The sequence below is a fragment of the Halyomorpha halys genome, unplaced genomic scaffold (genome assembly GCF_000696795.3).
Source record: "Halyomorpha halys isolate HHAL.00 unplaced genomic scaffold, Hhal_1.1 Scaffold2786.1, whole genome shotgun sequence".
NCBI classification, from domain to species: Eukaryota; Metazoa; Arthropoda; class Insecta; order Hemiptera; family Pentatomidae; genus Halyomorpha; species Halyomorpha halys.
The window spans coordinates 12,680-33,679 of NW_027109239.1; the positions used below are offsets into that span (position 1 = coordinate 12,680).

At 35.9% G+C, this 21,000-nt stretch overlaps 2 protein-coding genes across 2 annotated transcripts in view; both read right to left on the bottom strand.

Moving 5' to 3' along the window:
* LOC106691703 (juvenile hormone acid O-methyltransferase) overlaps positions 1-7,899 on the bottom strand; it is a gene marked incomplete at its 3' end in the record, with an annotated part of 19,656 nt that extends 11,757 nt beyond the window's left edge. The window contains 3 exon segments of the mRNA XM_067047446.1: positions 6,541-6,716; positions 7,126-7,325; positions 7,816-7,899. Coding sequence (XP_066903547.1) covers positions 6,541-6,716; positions 7,126-7,314 — 365 coding nt within the window.
* Positions 7,900-15,085: 7,186 nt separating this feature from the next.
* The window catches only part of LOC106691704 (juvenile hormone acid O-methyltransferase), a gene marked incomplete at its 5' end in the record, with an annotated part of 28,313 nt that continues 22,398 nt past the window's right edge, over positions 15,086-21,000 (bottom strand). Inside the window, 1 exon segment of the mRNA XM_014437558.1 lies at positions 15,086-15,327. Within this exon segment, the coding sequence (XP_014293044.1) occupies positions 15,152-15,327 (176 nt within the window).

Below are 21,000 nucleotides of genomic sequence, written 5' to 3' on the forward strand. Positions count from 1 at the left end.
GAAGCGGACGGACTAGAACTGTCATGATAGGAGCCAGCTTACTAGTTGCCGAGATGAAGCAGACGGACCAGTAAGCTGATAAGGCTAGGTGCAGCTCTAGTTGCCGAGATGAAGCGGACGGACTAGAGCCGGGGAGAGACGGGAAATTACACTGGTTGCCGAGATGAAGCGGACGGACTAGAGCCGGGGAGAGACGGGAAATTACACTGGTTGCCGAGATGAAGCGGACGGACCAGTGAGACCATTAAGAAGTAGGTTTCAATCTTAGTTGCAGAGATGAAGCCGACGGACTAAGATTGCTGGAGTAAGGGAGAGGAGATAGGCCATAGTCTATGGTGAAAATAATAACAACCAACTCTTGAGAGAATAGATTAGCAATAAACTTCTCTATCTCGAGTAGAGTGTAAGCCACAAGTGCTATGACTAGACCCGGAAAAGGCTTGATCTGATGGATCAATCCTGGTGACAATTGAAGGCCTCATGTAATCGGTTATCACTGAGAATTCACTCTTTTAACTCTACTTGAGACAGTTCCGTAGAATCTTATTGCTATAATATATATATAATATAATTAACATTTTTACATTTTACATATTAACATATATACATTTATATAAGAGATCATATTTTTATAATGATAAACTTATATACAATTATACAGCTTCTTAGACGCTTGTAGTGCTGGCCCCTGGCGGGATATAGCGGTACTCCGTGCTCGCTGACTGTTACAGATGTATTGTTGTTATATATAGACTAAGCATATTCATATTGTATTATAACTATATTGAAAATATAATTTGCATATTTTATGAACTAATCAGGCGTTGATGAGATTTGACCTCTTCTCCACTTAATGAAACTCTTTGTCACTCTGACTGATTGCAGATAAGATACAGTGATGTGGATTGATGGATTAGTACCTGTACATCATTCAATCCGATTCTTGTAAAACAATTATGTAAAGCAATATTTCTTTTATAAAAATCAGGATTCCAAAATAACTTTTATTTTATAAAGTTGTTCTTCTGACTTATGAACTTGATGAAGAGACTTAATGAAACAGGAACCTTTTTTGAAAAACTTCTATTATAAAGTTTTTTGTTGTAAAAGGTGCTTGCCAAGAGACCCATGTTGAAATAAATATTTGCTTAGATAAAATGTTTATGATGAATAAGCAAAAGTAAGTAGATGTACCATCAGAGAATCGTTTTTGTCAAAAAGTTAAAAATAAATAATTTTGAATTATTCCCTTTTCAAAATAAATAATTGAGTTCTTTATACAGTTTTTTTTTTATCTTCTAATTATAATATATGAAGAAAATTAGTTTATTTACCAAAGGATAAATTATTTTCCAATTTGAAAACTAATTTCCAAATATAAGAGTTGTAACATAGAGTTATTGTTTTATTTATATTTACTATTGGAAAGCCAAAGATATTAGAAAAAATAATATCTAACATCTTAAGTTGTAGAAGGTAATTAAGAGTAAAGAAAAATGCATAAATATTTTTCCCCTGTTTCCATGGTTATTATAACATCCAGTTCTTATTTTTATTCATGTATTGTGCCTTGGAGCAATAAAAACCAATTTTCTAATTCTGAATTTAAAAAAAATTAATTTGAAAAACTGAAAATATATTTTCAGAAATGAGGATGGACATTAAGTTGTTGTGGTATAAAAAAACAGTAGTTAAAGGTATCACTAAGAAATCTATAAGTTATTGTACATAAATGTTTAATCTTTAACGGACAATGTTAGATAAAACTTGTTGTTTCTCCAAGCCATAAATATGAAATATACAGAAAAGAGAAGTGCTGGTAAAAAATAAATTTTAGAAAGTACTATTTGGGTAGAATTTAATTTCTACACAAAGTAAGGGTGGTTATTCCATATTTTATGTCTATATGGGAACTCTGTAGTTTTATAAAAGAAAAAGAAAATTATTTTATGGTAGTAAAAAGAAAATATTTCTTTGAGTTTAAGTTTATCTCAAGTAGCAGAATTACTTTCATGTTTTTATTTGATCAGAGGCAACAGCACACTGCTGGTGCAATCCTCTTCCTGATCAGTGTAAAAAAAAGTGAAAAGGGTAAAAGAGGGTTCTGTCTCAAATGGCTTCTCTTGAGAATACTTATATATTGTCTTCAGATTCTTCATTAGGATGCAAGTATAAGATTATTAACTTATAGCACTGTTCCATGCTACTACCACTGTGTTAAATTGTCTTCTATTAATTACCTTCACAATTTCAATTTTGGACAAACCACTGGCAAATCACTAGGTGAAAGTGAAAGTTCTTAAAGGTCCGCACCACGCCTGATTTTGGTTTTAATATAATAACAATGATTCTATTTATTTTTTTTTTACAGCCGATCATAAATCTTCAATTCGTTTTTAAAAATTTCCGACATTAACCAACTGAGCTGGAATAAAAAACTGGGATGATTTTTCTTGAATAGTAGCCAAGAAATAAAATACCTACTTTACAAATTTATTGATTATCTTCACTTTCTCATCATTTATATTTTATGCATACATTTTTGTTTTTATGGATTCCATGACCTATTTTTGTTCAAAACAAAAATCTTCTTTTTTTTTTTTGAAGTTTTGAATAAATGATTAAAAAAAAAAGTTTAATGTTTTATAGATGGCGTAGTCATTAAAAAAAAGTTTTCAGTCTTATAAATAAAAGAATTTTTGATCTTATGACAATATAATTAGTTTTTCTTTTCAAAATATTATGTGTTACCAGATTGTGATTTAAGAAATGGAACAGGAATAATCTGAAAAGTTGATCAAATTTATATAAGAATAATAACGATTTGATCAAAGAATGCACTGTAACATTGAAACTTTCAAGCATTCAAATTGTAAGGTTGAGATAGTGGCCTAATCTTCAATCTTCAAATTGACAATACAGGAGGGAGCCAAAGTTGAGGGATTCGCAGATGAAGTCACAGAAGGCTTCTTGCTACAGTTGTCTCCTCGATTATAATATATGCAGCCCCCATTTGGAAAGATGCAATGGTTACCAAATCATACAGGGGACCGATAGTTTCCAAAAATCACGCAGGGAAAGATAGAGGACATTGCCTTGGACCTACGACATGGCATGGCACCAGGATTGGACGGAATTCCTAATGTGGCTCTGAAGGTGGCTCTCAGGAAGAGGCCAGATCTTTCCATCAATCTCTTCAGTTCTTGTATTCATTAAGGCTCAATTCCGAAACCTTGGAAGAGACAGCGCCTCGTACTTATTCCAAAGAGTAAGAGAAGACTGGAAGACCCGTCAACCTATCGTCCAATTTGTTTATTGGATACTATGGGTAAGGCATTCAAAAAAATCCTTTCCCTCAGGCTACGAGAGTTCACGGAGGGAGTTAATGGCTTCTCGTGGGCTCAATACGGGTTTCTTAATGAGCGATCTATGATAGATGCTGTTGGTTTGGTAGTCGAGATGGCCTGCTCAGCAATTGCAGGAGCAAGTTGGAAGAGAGGTGCTAAGTGTTATGCAGCAATCATTACGCTAGACGTTAAGAATGCTTTTAACACTGAAAGATGGACCAGTATAATAGATGCCCTACGGACTATGGTGATGCCAACCTATCATAGAGTTCTCACAGACTACTTCAAAGATAGAGTTCTGTTTTATTTTTCAGACATTGGCCAAAGGAGAAACAAGGTGACTGGAGGTGTCCCACAAGGCTCGGTATTAGGGCCTTTTCTGTGGAACGTCATGTACGACGCAATCTACAAATTGACAATGCTAGAGGGAGACACAGTTGTGGGATTCGCTGATGACGTTGCAGTTTTAGTGACAGTGAAGCACTTGGAAGAAGTTACCCTTATCGCAAACCAGACTGTTGCTACGGTCCTAGGTTGGCTGTCTTCGGTAGGCCTACAACTTGCAGATCACAAGACCGAGGTTCTCCTAGTAACTAGCAGGAAGCAAACTGAGTCCATCACTGTCACGGTTGGTAGGCACGAAATTCGTTCCCTGTCTTGCTTAAAATAATTAGAAGTTATGATCGATGCACCTCTCCGCTTTAATGTTCACATGGAGTATATGAGTGCCAAATCTGCTAAAGTAGCATCCTTTTTGTCTCGGTTTATGCCAAACGTTGGAGGTCCCAGAGAAAGTAGCCGAAGGCTCCTTGCTAATGTTGTCCCCTGCCTTATGTTGTATGCAGCCCTGATTTGGAAAGAAGCGATGGTTACCATATCATACAGGAGACGGATGGTTTTAGTTTATCGCAGAGGTTTTTTAAGGACGGTTAGTGCTTTTCGATCTGTTTCCTACGAAACGGTGTGCGTGATAGCCCAAATGCCACCTGTGGAACTCCTTGTTGACGAAAGAAGCAGGCACTATGCACGACGCTTACACGTTTCCAGAGAGGAAGAGCGAAAAATAACCATCGACCAGTGGCAGCTGCGTTGGGAGGCTGCGGATTCCGGAAGGTGGACTCGCAGGTTAATACCCGTTGTGGGCACGTGGTATGGCTGTCAGCATGGTGAGGTGGATTTTTACGTAACCCAATTGTTGACCATACATAGATGCTATAGGGCCTACCAGTATCGATTCAAACTGGACAACACCGCAGAATGCACTGGATGTCTGACTGTCAAGGAAACCACAGAGCACGTGTTTTTCACTTGCATTCGCTTTGCAGCAGAACTGAATGTGAGAGTGTGTGGAGGAAGCATCACACCAGAAAATGTGGTGAGCTATATGCTACTCTCAGACCAGCACTGATACACGGTGAAGAGACTCATCACAGTCGTCCTCAAGAGGTTGAAAGAGGAAGAGAGGGCTAGAAGACGTGACTAGCATGGAGACATAAAAACCATGGGAAGAAAGCGAGGCAGCACTCAGCCATTCCCTCCATGAAGTAATGCCTAGTGGCAGTCCCATGGAGAGGAATGAAAAGGTGTAGGGCAGTATTTTTAGTGGGTAAAAATCCCACACAGATAGGTAGGAGCCTATCCGTGTCTTTTGAAGAAGCAAAGTATAAAGAAGAGCTCATTCTAAAGGCCAACCATTGTGTCGCTTCAGTTCTAGATTGGCTAGAATCTATAGGGCTACATACAACCAGGAGACAGTAAGACAGAGGCCCTTCTCATCAGTAGCAGGAAAATGAAGGTAACTATAACCTTGAGAGCAGGTAGGCAAGAGATCTAGTCCAATATCGATCGATGATAGACTCCGGTTCAGAGAACATATTCAGTGGGTGAGTGATAAAGCGGCTAGAGTCACCAGAACACTGTTTAATGCTCAACATAGGCGGACCTAGGAACAGTCATAGGCTGTTGATATCCAGTGTAGTTCCGTCCATTCTGCTTTATGCAGCTGTGATATGGAAGGATGCGTTGGGTATTGAGGCCTACAGAAGATTGATGGTGTCAGTGTATCATAGGTGTATTAAGAAAAGAGACTATGAGAAAATGGCAATGTCGCTGGAATATGGCATTCAGTGGAAGGTGGACGCACAGGTCCCCATGATGTAATGCCTAACGGCAGTCTCTGTGGTGGGTGAGAAGCAGGTATTGGTTTTAGTGGATCAGGAAAGCATAGGGAGATTGGTTTTAGTGGATAAAAATCCTATTCGTGTCTTTTGAAGATTTCCACCTACCTTCGTAAAAAAAACACACACATTTATAAAACCAAAAAACAAAAATTGACATCAAAACAGTATTCAAAATAAAATAATTAATAAATAAATGATACAGAAGATTTTATACATATTTAATTGATTAAACAAATAGTATAAAAAGGATAATTTTTTTTAATTATATAATAGAGTTAATTTTTTTTAAAGTATAATCTTCAAATTCCATTTTCATTAGTCGATTGTTAATGTGACAAGACTTATCTTGATGAAGGAAAAGCATTTTAAATAACTTGAGTGTTATTGTACAACATAGCATGACATAAAAATATAAATGATTGTAGTGTTCATGATGATTTTGCATAATATCTTATAGTCACTTAATGATATACTTCTAACTGTATCTAAAATCATCTCTTCCGTTTGTGTTGTTCTTGTGTACTGTCTTGAATTAAATGTTTTTATTTATTTATTTTTATTCTTATGTACTCTTTTAAAATTAGTATTATCTTATTTATTAATTTTTTTTAGTACATAACTGTTTATTAATTGTCTATCAAATGTCCCACTGTTGGGAAAATATGTATCTTATTTATTAAAAAAAAAATAAACAAATGAGTAGGTTCAGAAATTTACATTTTAAACTAAACTATTCTACAAAAATGGAAGTGAGCCATTCAGTCCTAGATTAGGTTATTGAAGGAAGCCACTAGAACTTTTGGGTGACATTTATAACCCATGCACATACTATACAGTTGATGGTAAAAAGAAGATTTTTAATAATCTGTGGCTTTCAAAGACCTGAATATTTTTGATATATCATATTATAATATATTTTTTGCCTCTACTTGTCCTACTAACTATTAAAAACATTATTATTGTATCAAATTTTTACAACAGAAAGTTATACGACTAAAAGGAGTTTAAAATACCTGAGACTCTGCATCCATAGAGAAGAATTAAAAGAAAATATTTTAGTAAAATAATTACATTCCCAACTTAAAAACAGATCTATATGCCGAACATCCACATTTTTAAAAGACAATCTTTGCTCTGTCTTGTACTTATTGCAATAATCAAACAATTCACGAGACTTTTCAAAACCAATCTGGAAAAAAAAATATTTAAGAATAATAACAATTATTTTTTAATTATAATATTGTACTATAGACTACATAATCGTAAATCATTAACTCTTTAATAACACAAAGTATTTATTCAAATTTGGAAATGATTTCTTGTCTCTAGTTGATGAGTCTTTTTATTTTCACATACCTATCCATGAAATATAGAGTAAGAGTAAGTATTGGAATCGTGATTTTTTTTTTTTTTAAATATAGATTTGAGATGTACAATATTTTGTGCATATTTATGTGATCCTATTTTTTCTGTCCTGATGTTTGAAAAACATGTCTTCTAGTTGTTTAACCCTATTCTAGATAGCAATGTTTTTTGTTTTGTTTTTAAATCTTTATATCCTGATGATTATTTTAAAAATATATAAGAAGAATATTTACTAGAGTCGCATCTTTTGGTAATAGGGGAAAAAGAATAGTCTGAGTAATTTCACCAGTGCCACAATCAGCATCTAGGACAACTTGCTCTCCATGCCAATCAAAGTTTTCCATATGTTTTTGTAATATTTCCATTACAAGTGCGTTTTGGATATAATTTGGATTAGTAGGAACTTCCACCATTTCAGCCATCTTTAGTATGACTGAAAAGTAAATAAATAATTTTAATTGAGAGTAATAATTATTGTTTCCCAAATGACATCCTAAATTCAAACAAGCTATAGGCTCGACTAGGTTCACTTATGCTTGGTAATGCATACTTAATTGAGTGAAGATAATATTAATTATTTATGTACTAGAGTGGGAGAAGGAATCATATATGAGTTTTATACATGCAACTATTAATAAATTATAATAAGTATTAATAAGTTATATTGAAATTATAATTTTCATGGTAAATAATTATAATTTAAGTGAATTTAACGTCTTGTACATAAATAAAATAATAAATAAAGAAAATACATTGAAAATTATGTGAAGTTGGGGATTTAGAAGCTATCGTTATAAAAAAAGTAAAGAAATATGTAAATAATGCTGTTAGAATCCTTCTAGTCTTCTGGTAAAGTTTTATAATAAGATTATGTAGATTCCATAGAAATATATTACAACCAAATTGAACTTATAAAAACATACATGAGCCAAATGGATTGGAAACTACTACATAGAATTAACTAAACAGTTATAAAATTCCTGCCCACACTAGCTTATTGGATGAAGATTCAAAAGGTATTAACAGTGTTTATTTGTTGCCTACAATTCTGTAGTTTATTCTCTCTCAACATTAGTTTCTCTCTCTCTCTCATGTTGGTGTTACTAGCATAAGTGGGGTCATGTTGATGTTATTACTATTTTTAATATTTAAAAAAAATAATACTTAAGACCAAAAAAAGCAAAACTTTTTGTTTTTCTGTTGCTATGAAAATTTGAATTTTAGTGTTTTTCAATGTAAGAATTAATAAAAAAATAAGGGAAAATGTAATACTCAGTAAATTCCTATTATTATTCCTCTCTTTATTTTTCTGTCTTAATGTCTGAAAATAACTTTAGCTCATAATAGGCATCAAGTAAAGATGCTGAAATCACTTCCAGTTTCCTCAACAATTTATTTAAAATACCTATCAGTAATTAGGATGGTTTAAAGTAAAATGATAATTTTTTTTTTTTTAGTGCTTTTGACTAACATATGAGTTGGATTATTTTAAAATCACTTATTTTTTCATTTTAAAATAACAATTTTGTAAAAATGGTTTCAGGATTGTATTCAACTTGAATAAAGATTTAGTGATAAAGATTCTCTAATTTATCAATAAACAAACAAATGGAGAGAAAATATAAATAAAGCAACAGAAATTAGTTTAAAAATATTTTACTAAATATTTATGTCTATAATTCACTTGTTTGTTTATCCCATTAAAATTAAATTTTACATAGTCTTATAAAATTTGTTTTGGTATGTTGAAATAAATTTATTTAGGTTAAAAATTTACAAAAAAAAGAGTTATCAAAATAAAATAAAGTAAGTATGTAAATAACCTGCCATTAACTTTAGTTGAGTTATTACATACAATTTGTTTATTAGGTTGTCCAAATTAAGTATATTTTTTCTCCTTTTTTTTAAAACATATATGTTTTATGGAGACATAATTTAGCGCAATTGCGCACTTAATTATTTAATAATTTCTAAATTATAGTTAAGTCAGTTAAACGATAGCAATTTATATCATAAAATTTAAAATGTTGTGAGTAAAACCTAAATAACTTAATTAAGTATCCTTTGGAATTTCACAAGCTAAAATTCTCTCCAGTTATGGTTAGTAACTAACTAAAACTTTTAAAACAGGTAAATTATTAACAGTAACTTGAATTATTTGCTTAAGCATCTCCTTAGAATAGCAAAACAGAATTTCATTTTATGTAATGTAAAAGTAATATCGCTTCTTTCTACTCACCCTAGGTCTTAGCAGTAAATACAATTCGTGACTTTAACTTTATTTAGTTTCATCAAATTTTGTTATTTGTGTGAATTTACTTTATGTAATGTAAAAATAATATAACTTCTCCTAAAAGTATACCTGTAATATTAACTGTTTACAAACCACAGCAAGTTCTAATTGAAATAGTATTTATCTTTTCCTATTATTTAGGTAAAGACTTTCAGGTCTGGGAAAAATTATTTTTATTTCAAAAACACAACGAAATTACAAATAAAATTTAAAGAAACTAATTAATACAACCCATTTTTCTTTGACAATTTTCTTTTTTTGGGGGGGGAGGGAGGTTTGCTTGGTTTACTTTTTTTGTCACAAAAATGCAAAAAATTGGTAGTTTCTTCTACATCAAAAAAATTATTGACACCCATATGTGATAAACCAATTTCATTGCTTGAACTAAGAAATACCTTATCTCATACATTATTTGGAATGACTGGATCCAGTCTCTCTGCATCAGCTGATCATTCATCACCTGTAAACTGATGATTTTCTTTTTGAATGTTGATATTAAGTTTGTCAACAGAATAGCTGACCAATTTTTCCATTTTATCTTAATTATTTAAATATTTGACAGAGAAACAGCTTTAGGGTTTTTGGAAAAAAAAATTGAAAGAAATAAAAATGGATACATGTAAAAAAAAAAAATTAAGGGAATAATATTGTAAAGCTAAAAGCACTTAACTGTTCTTTTTCAAACTGAGAAATGATACTGAAACTAAAAACAAAATATAGAAAACTCTAATTTTTTTGGTTAGCTACTAAGCTAAGTTGGGTATGTGCATAAATGAAGATATTTCTTAAATATTAGATTAACCATAGATGGTAGGTTTCCCAACAAAACAAAATTAATAAAGATCCCTTTGCCCTAATATTCATTTATTCCAACTCAGTTTATATATGCACAATATCTTTTTAAAAAATGATCTTGTATTAAGTATATAAACATAATCATTGAAAAAACTTTTTACACTTATATGTGTAAATATTTCTTTCCAATAATTATATTTTTCTGTCCTCCGCTATAGCATAGGTACTCTGTGTATACAAGAACATGTATATACAATTCATATATTTACATGATGCAAAAAAAAATTTTTTTCCCCCTCAGTATTTTTTTACAATCAATGCTAGTCTACACACTAAATACAAATATTTTAATTTTTTTTCCATTTAACTATTTCATTCCATTACACAATTTTATTTCAATTAATTGACAAATTTACTCTCCCTAATTCACTGTATCAGATCCTCTCCAGTGACCCGCTACCCACGTTCGATCCGTTAAACAAATAGTTGATATTTAGTTTTAGGGCATTCACCCATTCTTACCCCGAGAGTACCTGCTTCACACAAACCATTCTCATGCAATGACTGCCATAGAGCTTTCACACTTTGGTAGCCCTGATCGTATAGCATTGCTCACGCATGAGGTGTTTGCAGGAAGCCCGATGATGGCCTTGATACTCCTGTGGATATTGGTATACTCTCCAATATTCCCGCAGTCTGGAGAGGGTAAGTAAGACCCGGGAACAAGTATTGGTTGACAACGTTAATCTTTTGTTCTGGTTTGAACAAGTATGAGGTCACTAATTTATCAAGATTATTAGTTAACTTCATCACCACCTCTTTTCCAAATACTAATTGTCTCAAGAATGTACATCCCAGATATTTGATGGTGTCGTAGGCTTTTACTGTTTGGAAGACCTCTGTATTCTCAAGGGAGTGCTTTGTTGACCGCAACTCTCCCTTGTCCATTATGATCCCTACACTTTTCTTTGGATTTAGTGCCAAAACAATCTCCCCAAGCTGCTTCTGGACACTATTTATAATTCTTTCTGCAGAACCCCTGTTGCACACTGTTCAGCCTGATCGCCCTCAAATCCTATGGGAACCATAATCTCTTGGTCACTTTTTAGGTCATATCCAAATTTATTAGAAAACTCTTGATCACATAGCTCACGGTACAAATGATCTATGGCTAGGTTGATTAGCAAAAAGTTCAAGTTATTGGTATGGATACCTTCAGTTTTTCAGGAAAAAACATGAGTTTTTCCAAATTTTCAGATTTGTAAAGATTAATGGTAATAATAAACATTATTATATCATAATGTCTTTACTTTAAATATAAAAATAAATCAGGAAAAATATAGTTCACAAAATTCATAATCAAAAAAGTAAAAACTTATAATAACTAACTCCAGTGGGGCAGTCCATTGTGGCATCTATTTGTGAAAACATAAACTATTTGTCTTTCTTCATAAAAACCTCCCTAAATTTCACAGCAAAAGGAAGTCTGCCTGAAGGCATCGTTGCCTAGCTTTGCCACTAATGTAAAAAAAAAAAAAAAAATTAAAGTTGTAGTGTCTAAATGGCCTGTAGAGAGTTAAATGGGAAGAGGTGACTAAGACTAGGTTTAGAACTTCAGGGCTGCCACAGACTTCAGTATCCCACAATTCATTCAAATTTATATTTTTCCTACTTTTTTTTTTAGGTTTAATTTGTCCATAACATCTTATTTAACCATAACTAATAAAACATTAAGAACAGTAAAAACATTTTATTTGTGACCACCACCCCCATGTTCAACTAGTAGGAATAAAATTATTTATATTTCAAGGTTTAGTAATAAATTTATTATTTTTATTTATCAATAAATTTAATCATTGGTTTAAGAGCAAAATCCAAAAGAAGCTTGAAACATCCATGATATGAAAATACATTGGTGCATGTTGATGAGAAAGTAGTGGATGGAATTTGATAAAATTAAAAGTAATCCATTTCAAACAAATCCCTCCAAATTTGGACCAACTGAGACGAGCTGTTTTTGAAATATTGGTACAACAAGAAAATAAGTTTGCGTAGGTGTAAGCAAAGATAGAGAGATGGAGCCAAATAAATACTAACTCACCCAAAATATGAAAATTTCATAAAAATCAGATTAACAGTTCTATCAATTATTCCTAAAAAAAATTGACTACAGATATATCTGTCTGTAGTCAAATTTTGATTGACTACAGACAGAGTTTAGTTTTAGTAGTTTTTTCTATCTAAAAACTAGATTTTTTCCTTGATATCTAAAATGTAAAATGTGATTAAAATTTTTTGGATTCCGGGCAAACAAAGTTTTTCTTATTTTCTGAGTGAATACAAAAATTACTTTCCTTCAGCAGAGAGGAAGCAAAAAAATGGATAGAAATTAGAGTGTCTATGAGCTTTACTTTAATACCTATTTCCTTAAATAGATAACATTTAATTTAAAGAGAAAAAGTAAGTACAAAGATAAGTACATCCTTTTCAAAATATTTCGGAATTTACATAGTGTCGGATTCACATAATCTGAATTTTTCAGTTCTTTTTTGAATTTGTATAAAGTCAGGGTTGGGGATCTCATTTTCTGATGCCCCCCTTTGCCGCGGATACCGGAAACCCTGAAGCTTGTACCTGGCCTGCCCCTAGGTCATATCCAAATTTATTAGAAAACTCTTGATCACATAGCTCACGGTACAAATGATCTATGGCTAGGTTGATTAGCAAAGGCGACAAGGGCCCGCCCTGAGGCACTACTTGCAAGACACTGATCTGGCTAGTTGTGTGGGTTCCTGTAATAATCTTGATTTTATTTGTGGTTAGGAGAGCCGTGATCACATTTGTGAGGTCAGATGACATGCCCCTTGCTTCCTGTGAGCCCACTATGTATCTATGAATAACGTTGTCAAAAGCACTAACAATGTTTAGAAAAACCACCACGCAATCTTTTTTCCTATTTTTAACATCTTTTATGATTGCGTTGATGATTCTGGCACTTACATGTGTTCCCAACAGACCTTTGATAAAGCCCCTTTGATTTTTGCTGAAGGTGATCTGCTTTCTCAATTCAGAATCCAGTACCTTTTCATTGATTCATTGCACAATCAAGTATATCGTTATTGGCCTCCAGGAGGAAATAATTTTTGGGTCTCCTTTTCCCTTGTAGACCAATATTGTACACCCTTGGTGTAGATGCTCTGGTACATACCCCACCTTCCACCTCACCATAATCTCTGCAACATACTTAATGATCTGTGTTACATCGAAGTATTTTATTGTGCACACCATCCAGCCATGGTGATGAGTGCAATGATGTAAAATTTATAGCCTTATTCACCACCTGAATATCAATGGACATCAAATTTCATATCAGGCACATTTCTCAATCTCCATTCTCTTTTTCAAAGAGGCTTCGAAAACCTTTCTCAATGTCCGCTATCTTTAATAGGTATTGCTTGGGACCGTCAGGATTCATTATGTTCTGTATCACTTTTTTGCTTCTGTTGTAATAATTGTATTGAGCTAACTCATAGTGGTACTGCTCCTGCCAGTTTGCCTTATTAGCTCTCTGCAGATTTGATACTTTCCCCGCACCCTTGTCGGCCATTTCAGTTTTATTTTTTTCCTCATTTTATAGAATTTAATGGCAGGGTGCTGAGGGCCCACCAGTTTGGTCTTAAGATTTTTAAGGACATGCAAAAAATCGCCTACTGCTTTGTTGAATTCCGCAGAGTTAAAATTTTTAATAGAATATAGTTCCCAACTGGGAACATTATAATTTGATGACAATTAACGTATTTAACTATTTAATTAATTTATTTTTATATCCTTGAGAATACAATTTTGATAATATTAAAAAAAGCTTATATTATGAGTTTTTTAAAAATCTAAGGAGGAATCAATTTAGGTGACAATGGAAAACTGGTAAAAATATTTGCACTAAATTATATATTTTATTTGATTATAATTAAATTTACTAAGCAATTGATTAAACAATAGTACAGTTATTATTAGTTAAACTTGTGGAAACGGGGTTCCCAATGGGGAACAATATTCAGTAAACATTTAAATTATTTGTCCCAAAAATATGTTTTTACTCATATTTATCACCTTACTTAAATATATCATCTTGAATAAAAATATATACTTTTTAACATTCCGAAAATCAAGAAAATTTAAATGGTAAAATTATTATCAATTAATTTTGTTGTCCAGTATGTGACAAGGAATCAGTAAGTGTTGGTCTGTGTTTTGGAGGACATTCAAGAGAGGACATTCAAGAGGAGTTGTGGTATGTCTAAGAGAGAGTGAGCCCTAGAATAGGGGTTGATACCCCTGGCATATCATATCAGTGTTATTGTGACTCAGTATCAGTGCACTTTTGCTCTTGTGAAACACTGTGGGTTCTTATCCTGTCTGCAGATAGTGACTGAGAGATTTTACAAAGAGAGTGCAAACACCAAGAATCATTTTCATGAGACAACAGGATTTATTATCAATTGTTATTCATTTGACTAGTATAAGTTCAAATGAAAGTGCTTATATTGTTTTCTCAATTTTGTTTTGATTATGAAATCATGAAACCTCAGTTATCAACTGGCTATAACTATCTGGATAATATTATTATAACTTGGTGATTACAATTGAACAACGAATCAATTTCTATGTCAATGTTCAAAGAATCACATCTATTTCATGTTAAATAATAAAGCTCCTATATAATAAAACAAACGGCTGTTTCATGACTTATTAATCAAAACCAGAGAAGTTACCTTTTCCATTCTCTCTGGCCTAATCATTCAGCCTGTCATTTTTACATAATTATATGTTAACCACAGAATATTAGAAGGAAAGGTGTATTTAGTTTATTTTACAGAATAAAATATTTTCTTAATATTTGAATGATTATTTTATACAGGCTATTTATTAAAATTATTTAGTTTAATATTTGTTAATATGAAATGTATAAGAAAAAAAACATCAGTGCATCTAATTATTTTTAAAAATTGCAGATATAATTAAAAACTTATAGAAGACTGATTTTAGGGCATCTAAGAGGAATGGAAATATCAACTTGTAGAAGGGCTAATAATGGAATTTCTAAATCTTTTAAATGCTTTTATTTCAATAACAAAAAAACATAACAAAATTTTTATTACAAATTATTTCCATCAAGTTTTTTTTGCCATGGCAACTATAACATTGTATTCCATCATCACCGCTCCAGTATCTGGGTTTTGGAAGACATGCCTTTGCTGCTTTAATACTTCTGATACATCATTAAGACAATGTTGTTGCAATTCCTCTGGTAGAACACGGGTGTATGGGTTAACTGCTCTCACAAGTTCTGAAATCAGTAAATGCTTTTAGAGCCATTGTATCAAGGTAGGTTTTATGTACACTTTTTTTTTTTTTAAAAAAGGAAAATTGATAGTTTTTACTTAATCTTATATCTTAAGTATAGCTTGGGTTCAAATGGAAAGCTTTAATGTAAAATAGATAGTAGAATTTTATTTAAATTTTAAAACATTTTAGACTCTTAATCTTAGGACGGGTTCCTAGGCAATCAGAACTCTTACCTTTAATAACACTTTTACAATTATACTTAATTATATGCTGAGCTAGACTAACCAATTTAAACGATATTCTTTTGATGATTGAAGTTTCTTTGTCTTCTTTCTCAACAAACTAGCACTGGCTCTTAAAAACTCTTTCAGGAAACAAAACCAGACTAAAAAAAGCATTGGTTCTCTCACTCTTTTCAACACACTTCATCCACTGGCGATCCAACCAAAAGAGTATCTTATTCTTCTTGAATGTCATCTTTTTCAAGGTGTCTATCACTGAGAGAGACCAATGATGTTCAGGCTCTCTTGCATCCAGGAAATGATATACCTCTCCCACCTAAGCCTGAAGTGCCTTAAAACCTAAATGTCCTATCTGGATGTTCCATGCAAACATCGATTGTAGCACAACAGTTTTGGGTTTTTGTATATGATTTCCTTTCTGAATATTATTCTTTAACACTTATTCCTGACTTAAATTTTTTCTTAAATTTACTGTAACTACAATTATGATGGAAAGTTAAATAAAGATTTTAGAATATTTGAATCTGCTCAACATGGCCGCGATTCAACAGAATTTTAATTGCTGGAGGCCTCGCTGGTGGGTCGTACTTCTTGGCGCGTCCTAAACGCCATAAAAGACGACTCGACCCTTCCCTGGGAAACGCTAAAGACGCGACTCAAGAAGTTGTATGGTGGAGGCAGGTGGACCCCGGAAGAAGATGTGTTCTATCTATTTAAAGAACGTAGAACCCCTGGCCAATCAGAAGGTGAGTTCGCTAAGAAGCTCCTTCTCTTACATAATAGGTTGACGGAGAAGATGGTGGAGACATGCGGTCCAACAGAGGGTGCTCAGAAAATGGATTTTCTGATGGGAATTCTGAAGGTACAGCTCAACCATTATCTAGACCGACCAGGTTCGTTACCCAGGGACCGTGGGTTCATGGAATGTGCCCTCGAGCTGGTGGACGCAAGAGAGCTGAATGAAGCTCGCTTCGGGAAACAGGAAACGGATTGGACAGAAGTCAGATCACCAAGGAGACGCCAACGTAGCCCGACCAGGTGGATTAACCGTAACGGGAATTTTGAAAAAAGACCGAGCAAGGGACCAGACGACCGGAGGCGGAAAATGGAGATTCGCTGTTGCGCTGGCGCAATGTAAACTCACGAGGTGCTATGAGTGCGGCAGGCAAGGACACGTCGCAAGAGAGTTCCCGAGGCGCAATCGCCGACCAACCAGGAGGGAACCACAGCCAGAGCCGATGGAGGTCAATTACCAGGACTGGAGCGAAAGACGAACCGGAGAGAGAAGTTGAAGGCACTATACCAGCGACGAATCTTCTGGAGACGAGAGCATCCGGTCTGGGCACAGTTGTCCGACAGCAATGAGGCATGAGGTAAGCGGGGACAATCCTTGAAGGGAAGGGCCATCGGGAGCGGAGCTGTTGGGGGGACGCGCGCGCTCAGATTGAGGACGCGGTAGTAGGTAATCAACCGGGGGGAGTAATAACTATTAACAGCACGAGTACGGGACAAGGGACAAGGTTGCCCGTGGCGAGGTTGGGAGAGACTTCTATCAGTTTTTTCGTTGATACAGAGAGCACGAACTCTGTAATTAGTAGGAGAGCGGCAGAAAAACTAGGACTTTGGGTGGGACGGAAGAAATGCGGGTGCTCGATATCGATGGTTAATGGTAAATGTCGAACGCTGGGGGAGACGGTTCTCGATCTTAAGGAACATACCGGATACGAGTCCCAAAGCGTGATTCACATCATTACTGAGTTGATGCCGGGATACGACTTGATCGTTGGGTGTGACGTGTTGAAGCGCGTAGGACTTGCGATGAAAGTGCGCCGAGAATACTGGAGGTTGAGGCTAGGGAAGGTATAGTACGCCATCACGATGAAGGAGAGTAAGGGGCGCATGGAGGTCGGGGCTGTTGACTGCGTTACCGAGTCAGTTGAAAACTTAGTCCGTCGGAACAAAGACTTTTTTTATTGCGAGTGCGAGCCGCTGCCGACCACTGGAAAAACGGTACATAGGATGAACCTGAAGGCGGAAATTCCGGTCTACGTGAAAAATCGGCGTTACTCGCAAGCTATGAGGGACATTATAGGGGGGCAATTGGACGAGCTACTCAAACAGGGTATTATAAGGCATAGTAACTCACCTTTTAATAGTCCTCTATGGGTAGTCGAAAATAAGCAATGCGGGCAGGGGGGCATAGGGAAAAGCTATCGGGCTGTAGTGGACTATAGGAAACTAAACGAGGCGACTAAAGATGAGCGGTACCCCCTTCCCCGAGTCGAGGATATCCTAGATCGCCTGGAGGGGGCGACCGTTTTTAGCACGTTAGACCTGAAGAGTGGGTATCACCAGGTACGGATGGCAAAGGAGGATATAGCAAAAACGGCCTTTTCGGAACGGGGACACTATGAATTCGTCCGCATGCCGTTCGGACTAAAAGGAACTCCACACACGTTCCAACGTCTTATGGACGAAATGCAACGGGGATTGGGCGAATCCTATTCCCAGATCTATATGGACGACCTGATCGTATTTGGCAAAAACCCCGAAGAACACGTAGAACACCTCAAACGCGTTTTCAATATAATACGCGAGTTCGGTCTGAAGCTCTCACGAGAAAAGTCCCAATTTGGGCTACGGGAAATCAGGTTTTTGGGGCACGTAGTCTCAAAGAACGGGGTACAACCGGATCCAGAACGGGTTAAAGCCATCCAGGGAGCCCCATTATCCAAGAACCCTCGCGGAATCAGACGGTTTTGGGGTATGGTGAACTACTATCGGAAATTCATACCGGGAATAGCAGAACTCACACAACCGCTGACCGATATGCTAAGGAAAGGGCGACGATTCCAACTAGGACCGGACCAACTAACTACCATTAGGAAGTGCCGGGAGGTCTTGACCTCGTGTCCACTGTTAGCGTTTCCCGACTTCAACAGAACGTCCAAGACTACTACAGACGCTAGCGAGGTCGCTATCGGAGCCGTTCTTTCCCAAATTTCAAAGCCGGCGATAAACCGATAGCATATGCAGAACGGAAATTAAACGATGCTGAACAGCGCTATAGTGCAATCGAACGAGAACTTTTAGCGGTGGTATGGGCGGTGGAGTACTATAGACCGTACGTATATCGACGGCGGTTCAAGTTGCTGACGGATCACAAACCCTTAGTACATCTAGCGACGCACAAAGAATCGTCCGTGTGGGTATCACGGTGGAAAGAACGGTTGGCGGTCTACGACTTCAAAACAATTCACAAGAAGGGTGTTGAGAACGCGGTCGTGGATTGGTTGTCTCGAGATTTGGTGGTGAATGCGATCGAAGATGGAGAAACCTCCGCGGAACCGTTTGCGCTACGATATCTCCGCGAATGGGTGGAAATCGGACCGGAAATCCCGTTAGTACAAAGCGAACCAGAGGGAAACACAACACCAACGGACAGACCACAAGAACTCCCAGAGATAGACGATATTATTAATAGCAAACGACACCAAATCGTTATAAGATCAAAACAGGACCCCGGAATCGAAATCGAGTACTTGCGAAGGTCTCTCGACAGTATTGGTCGCACACCCGCATCAATAGACGAAAACACTTTAGAAAACATATTCACGGAATTCACCTACCCGGGACGTAACTTCTACGTTTATGCCGGAAACAGGCCGATGACAGAGAAATTGAAACGGTTGTGGCGACAAGAGAGGATAGGAGTGGGGTATTCCCTGACTAGGTGTCTTAAACAGGTGGAAACGATCACGGAACCAGCAGCACAACTGAGAATCGTCACCGAGCACCATTCGGGCAAAACTAATCATCGATGGATCGAGGAAACTCTTCGCGCGATTAAACGGTTATATTTTTGGAAAAATATGGGAAACACTGTACGGGATTGCATAGCACGATGCTAGGTCTGTCAACGAGCAAAATACGAGCGACAGAACAGGTAGTTACTCCGACCGCAATAGAACCGCTAAGATCGATACAGGTCGATGTATATTCTAACGAAGGGCAGTCGTGGTTAACGGCGATCGATCCATTTAGTAAAATTGCAATGGCATACCCGATTGAGGCCAAAACTCCTCGGGCAGTTTGGGAAGGTATTTTACAATGGTGTGCGTTCTACGGTGTTCCAGACGAAATCGTTTCCGATTGCGGGAGAGAGTTCGATAAAAACATAATTCGCGATGAGAGTAGAACATTGGACATCAAATGGCACCTGAACTCGCCCCATCACATCAAGGGTAGGGGGGCCGTGGAAGGCCTACATAATACACTCGGGGAACATCTACGACTTCTCAAGTTAGGACGCAATCTTGACCCATTTGAGGCTATGCCGCGCGCGAACATAGCCTACAATAATATAATAATACTATAATTCATAATACTATAATAATAATATGATTCATACAGCGCCAGGACTAACACCAGACGAAATCGTTTTCTGACACCGCCGTCGGGACAGAGGGGACCTCATTACGATCAACAATAACGACCTGCGAACCGGAATATCGCAGGCAAGGTTAGAGCGCCGGGAAACATGGGCGAAAGTGAGGGAAAAATTAATACGAGATAAGCAAATCAGGGTGGGTAAAGCGAATATCAGACCCATAGTTTATAAAAAGGGACCTCTGACATTGGGAACCGTAGTTTACAGGAAACTACGAACAGCTCGCACTAAAGCAGCCGCGCGGTACGAAGGTCCATACAAAGTCGTTACGATCCGAGACAATAATTTATACACGATCAGAGACGTAAACTACCCATTTCGCTCACGCACTGTACACATTGAGGAACTTCCAGTGCCTCACATAATGCCTCAGAGCGAGCCGGACGGCAGTGCCCATCCTGGACCGTCTCACAGCTAGAAAAATTTTGTTTGTAATACCTCGATTGTATATATAGGTTAAGTTCTAGGCTAAGTTGTAATGTTTCCTTTTGTTTTCTTTTCTGTACAGTAAGTGCATGTGGTATTTTTTTTTCTATGTGCAAACAGTATATTAGTCAGTTACCTTGTGTTTATTTTAGTTCCTCCATACGAAGGAACTGGAGGAACTGGAGTTAGCTGTAAATATAGCCTGTAAATAATAATAGAAACCTTGTACTAGTAGGATTTAGTACCTTCAAGTTTATCAACAACCTGTCCTTATATATACCAGAAAAGTCTGATAAGAAAGTTAGTCATTCAGTAGCTGTGTATCGTTACTCTGCCCGAATCCCTTTTATTTTTAAATTACATTACCAGTCTAATCATAAGTTATATATATATATATATATATATAAGTTACGGACTGTCAGCTGACAGGTCCATATCAGCTGATCGAGAACAGCTGACCGATTGTATATATATAGACGGACAGGCTCCGCAAATAGATGAGTATTTTACAGCAGTTCAAGCGAGTTAGATCTTTTTCCTTCTTCTATTTTTTGAC